General features: G+C 45.9%; 1 protein-coding gene across 2 annotated transcripts in view; it reads right to left on the bottom strand.

The window, feature by feature from the left end:
* LOC121866850 (pleckstrin homology domain-containing family G member 5-like) overlaps positions 1-12,584 on the bottom strand; it is a 117,718-nt gene that overhangs the window by 87,157 nt on the left and 17,977 nt on the right. For both annotated transcript variants that reach the window (XM_042366590.1, XM_042366588.1), the window contains exon 5: positions 3,140-3,295. In XM_042366590.1, coding sequence (XP_042222524.1) covers positions 3,140-3,295 — 156 coding nt within the window. The remainder of the gene's footprint in view (positions 1-3,139; positions 3,296-12,584) is intronic.

Below are 12,584 nucleotides of genomic sequence, written 5' to 3'. Positions count from 1 at the left end.
ACACACCACTCCATTAACCTACACACACCCTCATTAACCTGTACACACTCCCTCATTAACCTGTACACTCCTCCATTAACCTGTTACACACTCCCTCATTAACCTGTACACACCCTCATTAACCTGTACCTCCTCGATAACCTGTACACACTCCTCATTAACCTGTACACTCCTCATTAACCTGCTTACACCCCTCATTAACCTATACACACACCACCTAATTAACCTTATGTACACACACCCTCATTAACCTGTACACCCTCATTAACACCAACACACACCCCTCATTAACCTGTACACACCCCTCATTAACCTGTACACACCCCCCCTCATTAATCTGTACACCCCCCCTCATTAACCTGTACACCCCTCATTAACCTGTACACACCCCTCATTAACCTGTACACACACTCCTCATTAACCTGTACACACTCCTCATTAACCTGTACCACCCCTCATTAACCTGTACCCACACCCTCATTAACCCCTGGAACACACTCCCTCATTAACCTGTACACCTCCTCATTAACCTGTACACACCCCTCATTAACCTGTACCACACCACTCATTAACCTGTACCTAACCCTCATTAACCTGTACACACCCTCATTAACCTGTACACACTCCTCATTAACCTGTTACACACTCCTCATTAACCTGTACCCCACCCCTCTCATTAACACCATACACCTCTCCTCATTAACCTGTACACCCCTCATTAACCTGTACACCCTCATTAACCTGTACACACCCCTCATTAACCTGTGTACCCTCATTAACCTACACACCCCTCATTAACACCATATACCCCTCATTAACCTATACACACCCCCTCATTAACCTGTACACACCCCTCATTAACCTGTACACACCCCTCATTAACCTGTACACACCCCTCATTAACCTGTACACACCCCCTCATTAACCTGTATACCCTCATTAACCTGTACACACCCCCTCATTAACCTGTACACACCCCCTCATTAACCTGTACACACCCCTCATTAACCATTTATAATTAACGTAAGATTTTTTTAACACGATAATTTAAGGGGGAGTTATTGTGTGGTAGATGAGCTCTGAAAAAACAACTTAATTTATGAAGAAAATTAACGTAGCGAAATTGTGTAGTGGCTGAGGCGAGGTAGTCAGACCAGGTGTGTTTACGTGTACAGGTAATAATAATAATAATAATAATAATAATAATAATAATAATAATAATAATAATAATAATAAAAATAATAACAATAACAATAATAATAACAATAATAATAATAATAATAATAATAGTAATAGTAAAAATAATAATAATAATAATAATAATAATAATAATAATAATAATAATAATAATAATAAAAATAAAAATAAAAATAAAAATAATAATAATAATAATAATAATAATAATAATAATAATAATAATAATAATAATAATAATAATAATAATAATAATAATAATAATAATAATATCCTTACTGTACTCCCTTCACACCCCCGCCCCGCCCCGCCCCCTGTAACCACGACGACAGGTATCTGAGGCAGGCATGGATTAACTCTTCTACCTGTAATTCATTATCCTCTAATTAGCAACCTGGCTGACCTCCCCTCCCCAGACCTCCCCTCATCCACCCCTCCTTCTCCTCCCCTCTCTCTCCCCTCCCTTACGTAATTGAATATAGCCAACCTTCATCCCTCTCCTCCCCCACTCCTCTTCCTCCTCCCTCACCCTAACCTAACCTAACCATACACATCTGTCACTCACCTCCCCAGCCCTCAACATCAGGGATCTCTCTCTCTCTCTCTCTCTCTCTCTCTCCTCTCTCTCTCTCTCTCTCTCTCGTGTGTGCGCCACAGACGTTTATAGATAAGATAAGATAAACACTCAAATTATCTTTTATAATAACAAATTAATTAAACTGGAATTATAAAACGCAAAAACAATAGATAAGATATGAAGACTGCACCTGACCCCTCCCCGCCACACACACCTCCCCGCCACACACACACACACACCTCCCCGGCCTCACCCCACTTTCCCGGACCTAACCTAACCTAACCTAACCTAACCTAACCTAACCAAACCTAACCTAACCCTAACCAAACCAAACCTAACCTAACCTTAACCAAACCAAACCTAACCTAACCTAATCTTAACCAAACCAAACCTAACCAAACAAAACCTAACCTAACCTTAACCAAACCAAACCAAACCAAACCTAACCTAACCTAACAAAACCTAACCTAACCTAACCTAACCTAACCTAACCTAACCTAACCTAACCTTAACCAAACCTAACCTAACCAAACAAAACCTAACCTAACCACCAATTATTAACTCCCCTTGTACTGTTGCCTCTAACCATCGCTGAGCGTTTAACTACCCTCTGTTGTTGCTGCCCCTGACCACACATCACCCCAGCCAATAGGAGGAGAGTACAGGCTAACACTGGTGTAATTTCCCTCTCCTTTGGACCTAACGATCTTAACCGTTGTAAAAGGTAGTTAGGAAAACGCTGAATTTCCTTAACTTTGTAAATTGACGGAAATTTACCTTTTAGCCTCTCAAGACTGTCCCTTCTCTCTCTCCCTCCTCTTCTTTCTCTAACACTAGACAAGTTAACCTAACCAACCATGGGCCATAATTAACCATCTAAATAGCGGAATCGGATGCTGGAATCTCTAAACCCATTGAGTATTGACATAGGTACAAGTGACGTTATCCCGACCACTGCATCGGCCTTGACCTCTGCTTTCTATCGCTCCACACTCCTACACCCCCACCCCACAACACCATCACAACTTCGTCTACACCCTCCCCCACCTCCTCACCCCCCTCCACCCACAACCCCCACTACACCCAACCCCTCCACTACACTCACACCCCATACCCACACCCCCACTACACCCAACACCTCCACTACACCCACAACCCCCCACTACACCCACAACCCCTCCACTACACCCACAACCCCCACTACACCCACAACCCCTCCACTACACCCACTACACCCACAACCCCCACTACACCCACAACCCCCCACTACCCCCCCCACCCCAACCCCTCCACTACACCCCAACCCCTCACACTACACCCCCACTACACCCACACCCCCACCCCCTACAACAACACAAAAATACTAACCTTGGTGGCGAGGGAGAGCTTTCGTCGCCTGATGGAGTGAGGGTCAGGTACACCCAGCTTGTCTGTCGGTCCCTCCCTCCCATCCATGTCCTCCCCTGACAGTAGCATAGCTGAGTCGTCGAGTGTGTCTATGTGCGTGAGACTCTTGCTGCGACCCTGCGGAACACCACACAGACGGTAAAGAATATTTAGACATTTAGACAGTACTTTAGCTGCAGCTCTGTGGAATATCTGGAATTTATATTAAGTCCAAGATAAGCATTGGGTAAATATACATATGATATACATATTAACGTATATATATATTATTAGAGGTAAATGTATGTTTTTAGAGTACATATATATATACAGCAGAGTACTCTTGTTGTGACGCTGCGGAAGACATGTAAGATATATATACACATGGTCATATACATATAAGATACATATAAGATACATATAAGATACATATACAGTATACCCTCTTACTGGCACCCTGAAAGATGGTTGGGGGATATACTGTAGGTAAGTGACCATACATACATACATACATACATACATACATACATATACATAGAGCTTATATACATAGTTTCTGTAGACTTTCTATATGTATTTTTATCTCTCTCTCTCTCTCTCTCTCTCTCTCTCTCTCTCTCTCTCTCCATCTACATTTATCACCCTTCCCCTCCTCACCCCTCCTGCAGCCTCCTCTCTCCCCCACCTCCCTCCCCCACTATCTCCCCACCTCTCCTCCCCCCTATCTCCCCTACCTCCACCTCCCCACCTCCCCCCACCTCCCCCTCCCCACTATCTCCCCCCACCTCACCTCCCCTCCCTCAGCGACAAATGTGTTCTTACGACTCAGACAATCTTATAGGATCTGTAATTGCCTTCCCTACCTGCCTGCTCACCTGAGAATGGCTTAGGTGCTCTCTCTCTCTCTCTCTCTCTCTCTCTCTCTCTGTGCTCATCAGCTCGTTTAACTCCTATCCCCTCATTAGTGTTACCAGGTGTTAAGGTTACGTTAGGTTAGGTTAGGATTAGGTTAAATACCCCATCGATTCATAACTACAACACAAATCTCACGTCACCACCCCTTAACTTGAGGTGTATGGACGTGTAACTTCTTTCCTCGTGGTTAGGTATGGACGGGATCAGGTTGGTGTCTGTCTCTCTGTCTGTCTGTCTGTCTCTGTCTGTCTGTCTGTCTGTCACTAAAGCTACGCGTTTTAATTGGCCAGTTTTACATGAAGAAAAAAACTGAATACGGATTCCCAAAGGGTCACATACAGTAACTACCCCCTCCCCACCCCCACCTTTCCTCCCTTTTATTAGACGATCAGAAATGTATAAACGAATAATCAAACCACTTAACAACGACAACATGGCGGCAATACTTCCCCGAGACTCGACCTAAATAGATGCTTTTAAACACCGGGAATAATGAGGACAGAAATGAACCTAAAATAGAAAATTTATAATTGGTTTCTTTCAGTCGTCTAACATGGGGGATGTAAGGGGATGGAAGGTAAAGGGAAGGATGGTAGAGTGGTATGGGGAAGAATGATAGGGGGTAGAGAGGATGGTGGGGGTGGGGAAGAATAGCACTTCTCTAAGCCTACGGAGGGGTTAGGGGGGCGGGTTGGGGGTAAGGGAGGAGGGTAAGGGGGATTGGGGGGTAAGGGGGCGGAATAAGGGGTAGGAGAGGGATGATAGGGGGGAAGATTAGCACACCTCTACGCCTACGTTACAGATAAAGACCATAATTTTTTTACTACCAAATTCACTTCCTGTAAACAAACAAACAAACCCCTTTTAATCAAACAAACAAACAAAACTCTTCTTTTTAAATAAACAAACTCATTTCATTCCTTTACATAACCAAACAAACAAACACAGTCTCTCGGGATTCAATTGTGTGTTTGTCGATGTTTGGTGGATTCAAGTGTGTGTGTGTGTGTGTGTGTGTGTGTGTGTGTGTGTGTGTGTGTGTGTGTGTGTGTGTGTGTGTGTGAAACTACTGACCGCCGGTACAAAAGGGGTTTAACTCTTTTTAACTACGGTGGATTAAACCGATACGCTAACCCCCTGAGTACGTTGACGATCTCGTACTCAAAGGTTAAAGTCCTCGTACTCAAGGGGTTAAAGTGCTAGTACTCGAGGGTTTAGAACGAGTCCATTTTTTCCCAGGTGGAAGTAATGACTTTTGTACCATCCTAAATTCTTGGCGGCTGTCTACTGCTACGGCCGCCACCACCAACAACAACTACATCACCACCACCACAAACAACATCACCACCTACAACATCACCTCCACACCACTATCACCCCACCACCAACAACAACAACTACATCACCACCACCATCACCACCTACAACATCACCACCACCGACATCACCACCACCGACATCACCACCATCACCACCACCAATATCACCACCACCAACATCACCACCACCAACATCACCACCACCAAACACCACCGACATCACCACCACCAACGCATCACCACCACCAAACATCACCACCACCACCGACATCGCCCTGCGCTGTACAACATCACCACCAACATCACCACCACCACCACCGACATCACCACCACCGACATCACCACCACCGACATCACCACCGCGCGGGCTTGCGTCACCACCACCGACATCACTGCATCACCAACATCACCAACATCACCACCCACCAACATCACCATCACCAACATCACCACCACCAACATCACCACCACCAAACATCACCACCACCACCACCACCGACATCACCACCACCATCACCACCACCAACATCCACCACCACCGACATCACCACCACCACCACCGACATCACCACCACCAACATCACCATCACCAACATCCACCACCACCGACATCACCACCACCACCATCCACCACCAGCATCTACATCACCATCACAACACCGACATCACCTACCATCTGCAAACATCCATCTACAACATCACCACCGACATCTGCATCGACATCTACCACCACCATCATCACCACCACCAACATCTGCATCACCAACATCACCACCACCAACATCACCACCGCAAACATCACCACCACCAACATCACCACCACCAACATCACCGCCACCGACATCATCACCACCACCAACATCACCATCATCATACCACCAACATCCACCTGCACAAACATCTTCCACACACCACCGTGTAACCCTGACATCACCATCTGCGCTAAACATTAACCACCAGCATCACCACCACCAGACTTCCACCACCATCACACCACCAACATCACCACCACCAACATCACCACCACCGACATCACCACCACCGACATCCGCCACCACCAACATCACCACCGACATCACCAACCACCGACATCACCACCGCAACGCTCTTTCCACCAACATCACCACCACCGACATCACCACCACCGACATCACCACCACCAACATCACCACCACCGACATCACCACCACCGACATCACCACCACCGACATCACCACCACCAACATCACCACCACCGACATCACCACCACCACCAACAACTTCTTTCACAATTTATATGGATAATTTAATCCACTTCAACGGTGACTTAAGAAAATAGCTTTAGCCGAGACTTAAGAAAATTGAAGCCAGTTCTCAAGGTGAACGCCGTCTTAAATTATGTAAATTGTGTAAATGGTGAAAGTGATGTACACATAGAAAACAGTACACACAATTTTGAGGTTGGGTGATGAGATAATTTTGTGTGTGTGTGTGTGTGTGTGTGTGTGTGTGTGTGTGTGTGTGTGTGTGTTAGGTGTGTGTGTGTGTTAGGTGTGTGTTGTGTGTGTGTGTTAGGTGTGTTAGGTGTGTGTGTGTGTGTGTGTGTGTGTGTGTGTTCGCTGGGAAGACAAGAGAACAAATGCCAGTATTCTTGCTGACACCAACTGTAGGAGCCATCGAGGCTACCATTACCCATGAACAACTACGCTGGACTGGCCATGTTACCCTCATGGACGACAGCATGATACCCACAGTACTCATGGTAAACACAGCACATGAGACCCATTATTTACACAGCATTAACAGCACATGAGACCCATTATAGACACAGCATAAACAGCACATGCGAAACAGCCGTTCGTATTTACATAAATCTCACGAGCTTTTGAAGTTTGTTGAATCAGGTGGAGCAAATATTTCACCAATGCTGTTATGAATGACAGCCACGTGTCTTCTTCTTCTTCTTCTTCTTTACTCTTTCTTAGCCTTCTCCTTCTCCTCCTCCTCCTCCTCGTAATAGTCTTCCTCCTCGTTCAACACCTCCTATCTCCTCCTCACCCTCCTCTCCTCCTCCTCCCTGTTTAACGGAGCGTCCAAAGGTCATAAACTAAATGTGAGAGAGAGAGAGAGAGAGAGAATAAAGGATGGGGAGGGAAGGGGAAAGGATGGATGAGGGAGGGATGGAAGGCAATGAAAGGGGAGAACATTGGAGGAGAGAAGGAAGGAGATGGAAAGACGGAGAGAATAAAGTGTGGAGGGAAAGAAGGGAAGAAGGAAAGAGAGAGAGAGAGCAACAAAAACGTTCTCTGTCGTGCTAAAACCTTCGCTAGCACAAGCAACCAACATCGCCTGGCGCTTCCCTTCACACCAAAACAACACATTTATGGATGCCACACTAAACGAACGCTCGCCAGCCTTTTGCCCATACACAGGCACTCTCTTACGGTGCCATTTTAACGTCACTAAAACACAAACTTGGTTAAAAAAAATAAGATGCAATAATAATAATAATAATAATAATAATAATAATAATAATAATAATAATAATAATAATAATAATAATAATAATAATAATAATAATAATAATAATAATAATAATAATAATAATAATAATAATAATAATAATAATAATAATAATAATAATAATAATAATAAACATCAATAACAACAAGAGTAAACAATTAATATAATATAATAATGGTTGCCCCTCATGTAACGAGGATGGCCGGCCCAAGGGTCACCTGGGCGTGAATTTGTTTAAGGTGTAGAAGCTGTCACCAACACAACAACCACACCCTGAGTTAACGAGCTGCATGACCCAGTGTCAAGGAATAGTCCGAGAAGACCGGACAACTCACCAACTGCACTGGCTAACCATTACCCCGGAATACGATCCACAAATCGATTAACATCCAGGTCCCCAATTACTGCTGGGTAGACAGAGGCAAATGGCGTAAAGAAACTTGCCCATAGTTTCACCATGCCAGGGGCTCAAACAACACCCGAAAGCTTTGGGGAGTTATATGCCATCTGTGGAACGTGATAAGACTCCTCCCTCAGTATACTAAACCCACACTACATCTAATTCATTATGGTGTGTATGTGTGTGTCACTACATCTTCACACTCATATCAAGCTTCACAACTCTTTCCCCCCTCCTCCCTCCTTCCACCTCATTACCCTACCTTCCACCCCCCCCCCACCACTCAGGTAGTCATGGAAACGATAACACGTCACATAAAATCACCACCAGAAAAATTATTATATATAGTTTGATTAAGTTCACCTCAGAGACAACCGCCCACTCTCGTTCCCTTCACCTCCTTCCTCACCCCCACTCATCCCACTTCCCTCACCCCCCTCCCTCTATCCCCCTCATCCCCTTCCCCTCACCCCCACTTAATCTTAATTATAATTTACTTCAATATAATTATTTGCGAGAGAGAGAAGTTTGATCGTAAATTTATCGCCTTGGCTTCAGTTACTCCTTTGTTATGTTCTCTTCCTCCCCTCTTCCTCTCATCCACCCTCTTCCTCCTCCTCCTCCACCCTCTTCCTCCTCCACCCTCCTCCTCCCTCCTACAAAAGGCCTCATGGTGGGGAGACACAGCCGATACTCTTGACATAAATCTTCAGAGTTCTGCTTGCCTCACCCCTGCCCCTCTCCCCCCATTCTCCCTTCCTCTCTTCTGCCCCTTCCCCTCTCTTCTGCCCTTCCCTCTCTTCTGCCCCTTCCCTCTTCTCCTTCCCTCTCTTCTCCCCTTCCCCTCTCTTCTCCCCCTTCCCTCTCCCCCCTTCCCTCTCTTCCCTCACACCCTCGGTAGCAGGACTAAACTAACCCCACAAAATACTATAAAAAAACCCTTCCTCTTACCTCTCCTTCCTACCTCTCCCCCTTCCTACCTCTTCCCCTCCTCTCCCCTTAAAATTAGATCGTCATTCAACACAGACCGCTACCCCGTCTTACCTCTCTCACTCAACCCCGCCCCGCCCCCGCCCCGCCCCGCTGTCATTCTAAAGAAATATGAATTAAATTGGTGAACACATTCATCTTCACGCCTCAAACTCTTAAGGTACAATATCCTCCAACAAGGAAGGCCGCGCGGACCCCAACAGCAGGGAGGGGAGGTGAGGTGAGAGGAGGAAGGAGGGAGGAAGGAGGGAGGGGGAAGGAGCATTTCTTCTAGATCTATTTATGGAGGATTGTATTGTTAAGTGTGTGGGTGGGTGGCGGGGGGGGTTGAGTGAGTGGGGAGTGAGGGGGGACGGTGGGTGACTGGGAGGAGGGATGGGTGAGTTGTGAGAGAGAGAGAGAGAGAGAAATATTATTTATAGACTCTTGAGCGTCAACAAATATATGACGAAAAAATATTATTACTTAGCGACCAATTATGTTTTCTGTCAGTCTTAATTAACTTTTAAATTACGGACGGACGGACGGACGGACGGAAGGAAGGAAGGAAGGAAGGAAGGAAGGAAGGAAGGAAGGAAGGAAGGAAGGAAGGAAGGAAGGAAGGAAGGAAGGAAGGAAGGAAGAACACACACACACACACACCTCAACCAATGCCTCCTATCGGGTGTAGCACACACCTATCAGTGCTCTGGTCCCCAGCTGCCACTACCAGCCAAGTACAGAGACCCTACATCAAGACCCACAGGCCGATTACTGACTCTGCAGTGCGTCTCTTCGGGCAGTGGATAGTTCACCATCCCTGGACTGAAGTACTTAGCGTGGATGACGTGGACACCAAATGGATAAATTATACCAACACCACCACGGAAGCTCACCGCCGTCAGATCTCACCCAGCTGACTTGCCCTGGATCACACCTCGGATCAAAGGACTTATGCAACAGAGAGACAGAGCCTTTCATCTCAATGACCACAACCGCTACAGGTCCCTTCACAACCGAGTCATCCGCGAAATACACTCTGCAAAGAAGTTCCATTACCCAACCAAGTTGCAACACCTGAAGCAGACCAACAACAGTCAGCGGTATGGTAAGCTTAAAGAACTCTGTGGACTAAACAATAAGACATACCTCCTCCCCTTCCTTAGCCATCTCACTAATGGTGACGCAGCTGAGCAATCAAACAACCATTTCTCAACTATATGCCAGACGCTCCCCCGGCTTGACACAACCAGTCTCCCTGCTTACCTACCAGCCCCCTTTCCACTGACTTAGTAGAAGAATTTGAAGTAGCAAAAACGTCTGGACAAACTGAAGTTAAAACGCTCCACCACCCCCATTGATTTACCAATGAAACTCGTCAAGGAGTTCTCCTCGGAACTAGCTAAACCCCTCTGCTCCATCATCAATGCTTCCCTCAGCCAAGCAAGATGGCCAGCTGACTAGAAGACCCCATATGTGTCACCAGTGCCTAAGTTAACCAGCCCACAATTTAATAATCAACAAAGTTATCGACCTCAGGTTTTGAAGAAGTCTTATACCATGGCTTACAGACTTCCTTAGTTACCGACGCCAAGTCGTACGCTCCCGAGGGGCTGTCTCCACCTTTCAGTCACTCACCTGTGGCGTCCCCCAAGGCACCAAGATGGGACCACTATGTTTCCTTATGCTTATCAATGATGCCCTAAGAGAAACTTCTGCTCGCTGGAAATATGTCGACGACTTCACCATTGGGATCAGCGTCAACAACTCTGCTCCCGACAACACCGCCCTCCAGGATTTATTGAACAGTCTCATTAATTGGGGCCACCAACAACCACGTCACCATCAACCATACCAAGACCATGGCTATGCACATCAACCTCTCCCCCGACCTTGTCCCACCCCCTTCCATTACTTTAGGTCCCAACACACTCCAGGTTGTGGACTCCACTAAGCTCCTCGACGTCACTACAGATAAACTAAATTGGAAAACACACGTCAGTGAAGTTGTCAAATCCTCCAGTTTCCGTCTCCACCTCCTCCGCCGGCTCAAGTCCCTTGGAGTTCCTGAGCCCGAGATCCTCAGTGTTTACTCAACATTCATACTTCCCAAGCTCAACTATGCCTCCCCGCCTGGTCTTCCTCCCGAAATGCCACGCAACGTAAACACCTAGAAAAAGTGCAAAAGAGGGCATGCAAGATTATTCTCTCCCCTTCCTACTGCACATATCAAGAAGCGCTCAACACACTGACCCTCTCGGCTCTCTCTGACCATCACCACGACCTCATCTGCATTTTGGTGTGAATCTTCGGAACCATCCTCGACACCGGCTCCTACTACCACCCGAGATCCCTCGTCCACGAATTGCTGTTCGACACCACAACCGCATCCAGCCCATACGAGCACGTACTGATCGCTATAAGAACAGCCCAGTCCCAACCATTGTAAAATGTATCAACAACTCGTAGTCAACCAGTGTGTTTACTCCGTATCTTATCTTTTAACTGTTGATGTGCTGAAATTTCTTGCTAAATAAACTTCTCCCCACCTAGTCATTATATATCATATTTGTATCACTTATGTTACTTGTATATTATTTGTCAATCAAGTGACCCATTCCCCAATTATATAACCTTTATCATCTCTGTTGACTCTATATTTTAAGTTATTTGGCTGCCATGTTCTTTCAATAAACCGCTAATTATCATCATTATTACACACACACAGAGGACAGTGTTTGGAAACGAGGAGGAAGCGAGATATACAACCTGTGTACTGTAATCGTGTTTAGTGTAGATAAACGCGGCATCTCTCTCTCTCTCTCTCTCTCTCTCTCTGTATTCTCACTACTAATGACGGGAATTTCTTGCAAGATGGAATTTTAGAAAAGTTGGAATTTTAAGAAAGTTGGAATATCGGAACGACTCGACCAAAACTATAACACAATATCGGAACGACTCGACCAAAACCATAACACAATATCGGAACGACTCGACCAAAACCATAACACAATATCGGAACGACTCGACCAAAACCATAAATATCGGAACGACTCGACCAAAACCATAACACAATATCGGAACGACTCGACCAAAACCATAACACAATATCGGAACGACTCGACCAAAACCATAACACAATATCGGAACGACTCGACCAGAAGTATCGGGGAAAACTTTAATCTGTCGCCGCTAAAACAAGAATTTAAAACCACCATGAAAGTCTGCCTGTATTGTTAAAATAGCTCCCCTCCCCTCCCCGACCCTTAACCCCTCCCCTCCCCGACCTTTAACCCCTCCCCTCTTTGACCTTTAACCCCTC

The sequence above is a fragment of the Homarus americanus genome, unplaced genomic scaffold (genome assembly GCF_018991925.1).
Source record: "Homarus americanus isolate GMGI-L3 unplaced genomic scaffold, GMGI_Hamer_2.0 scaffold7968, whole genome shotgun sequence".
Lineage (NCBI taxonomy): Eukaryota > Metazoa > Arthropoda > Malacostraca > Decapoda > Nephropidae > Homarus > Homarus americanus.
The sequence above is the reverse complement of the archived record's forward strand: the minus strand, read 5'-3'. Positions and strand labels throughout refer to the sequence as shown.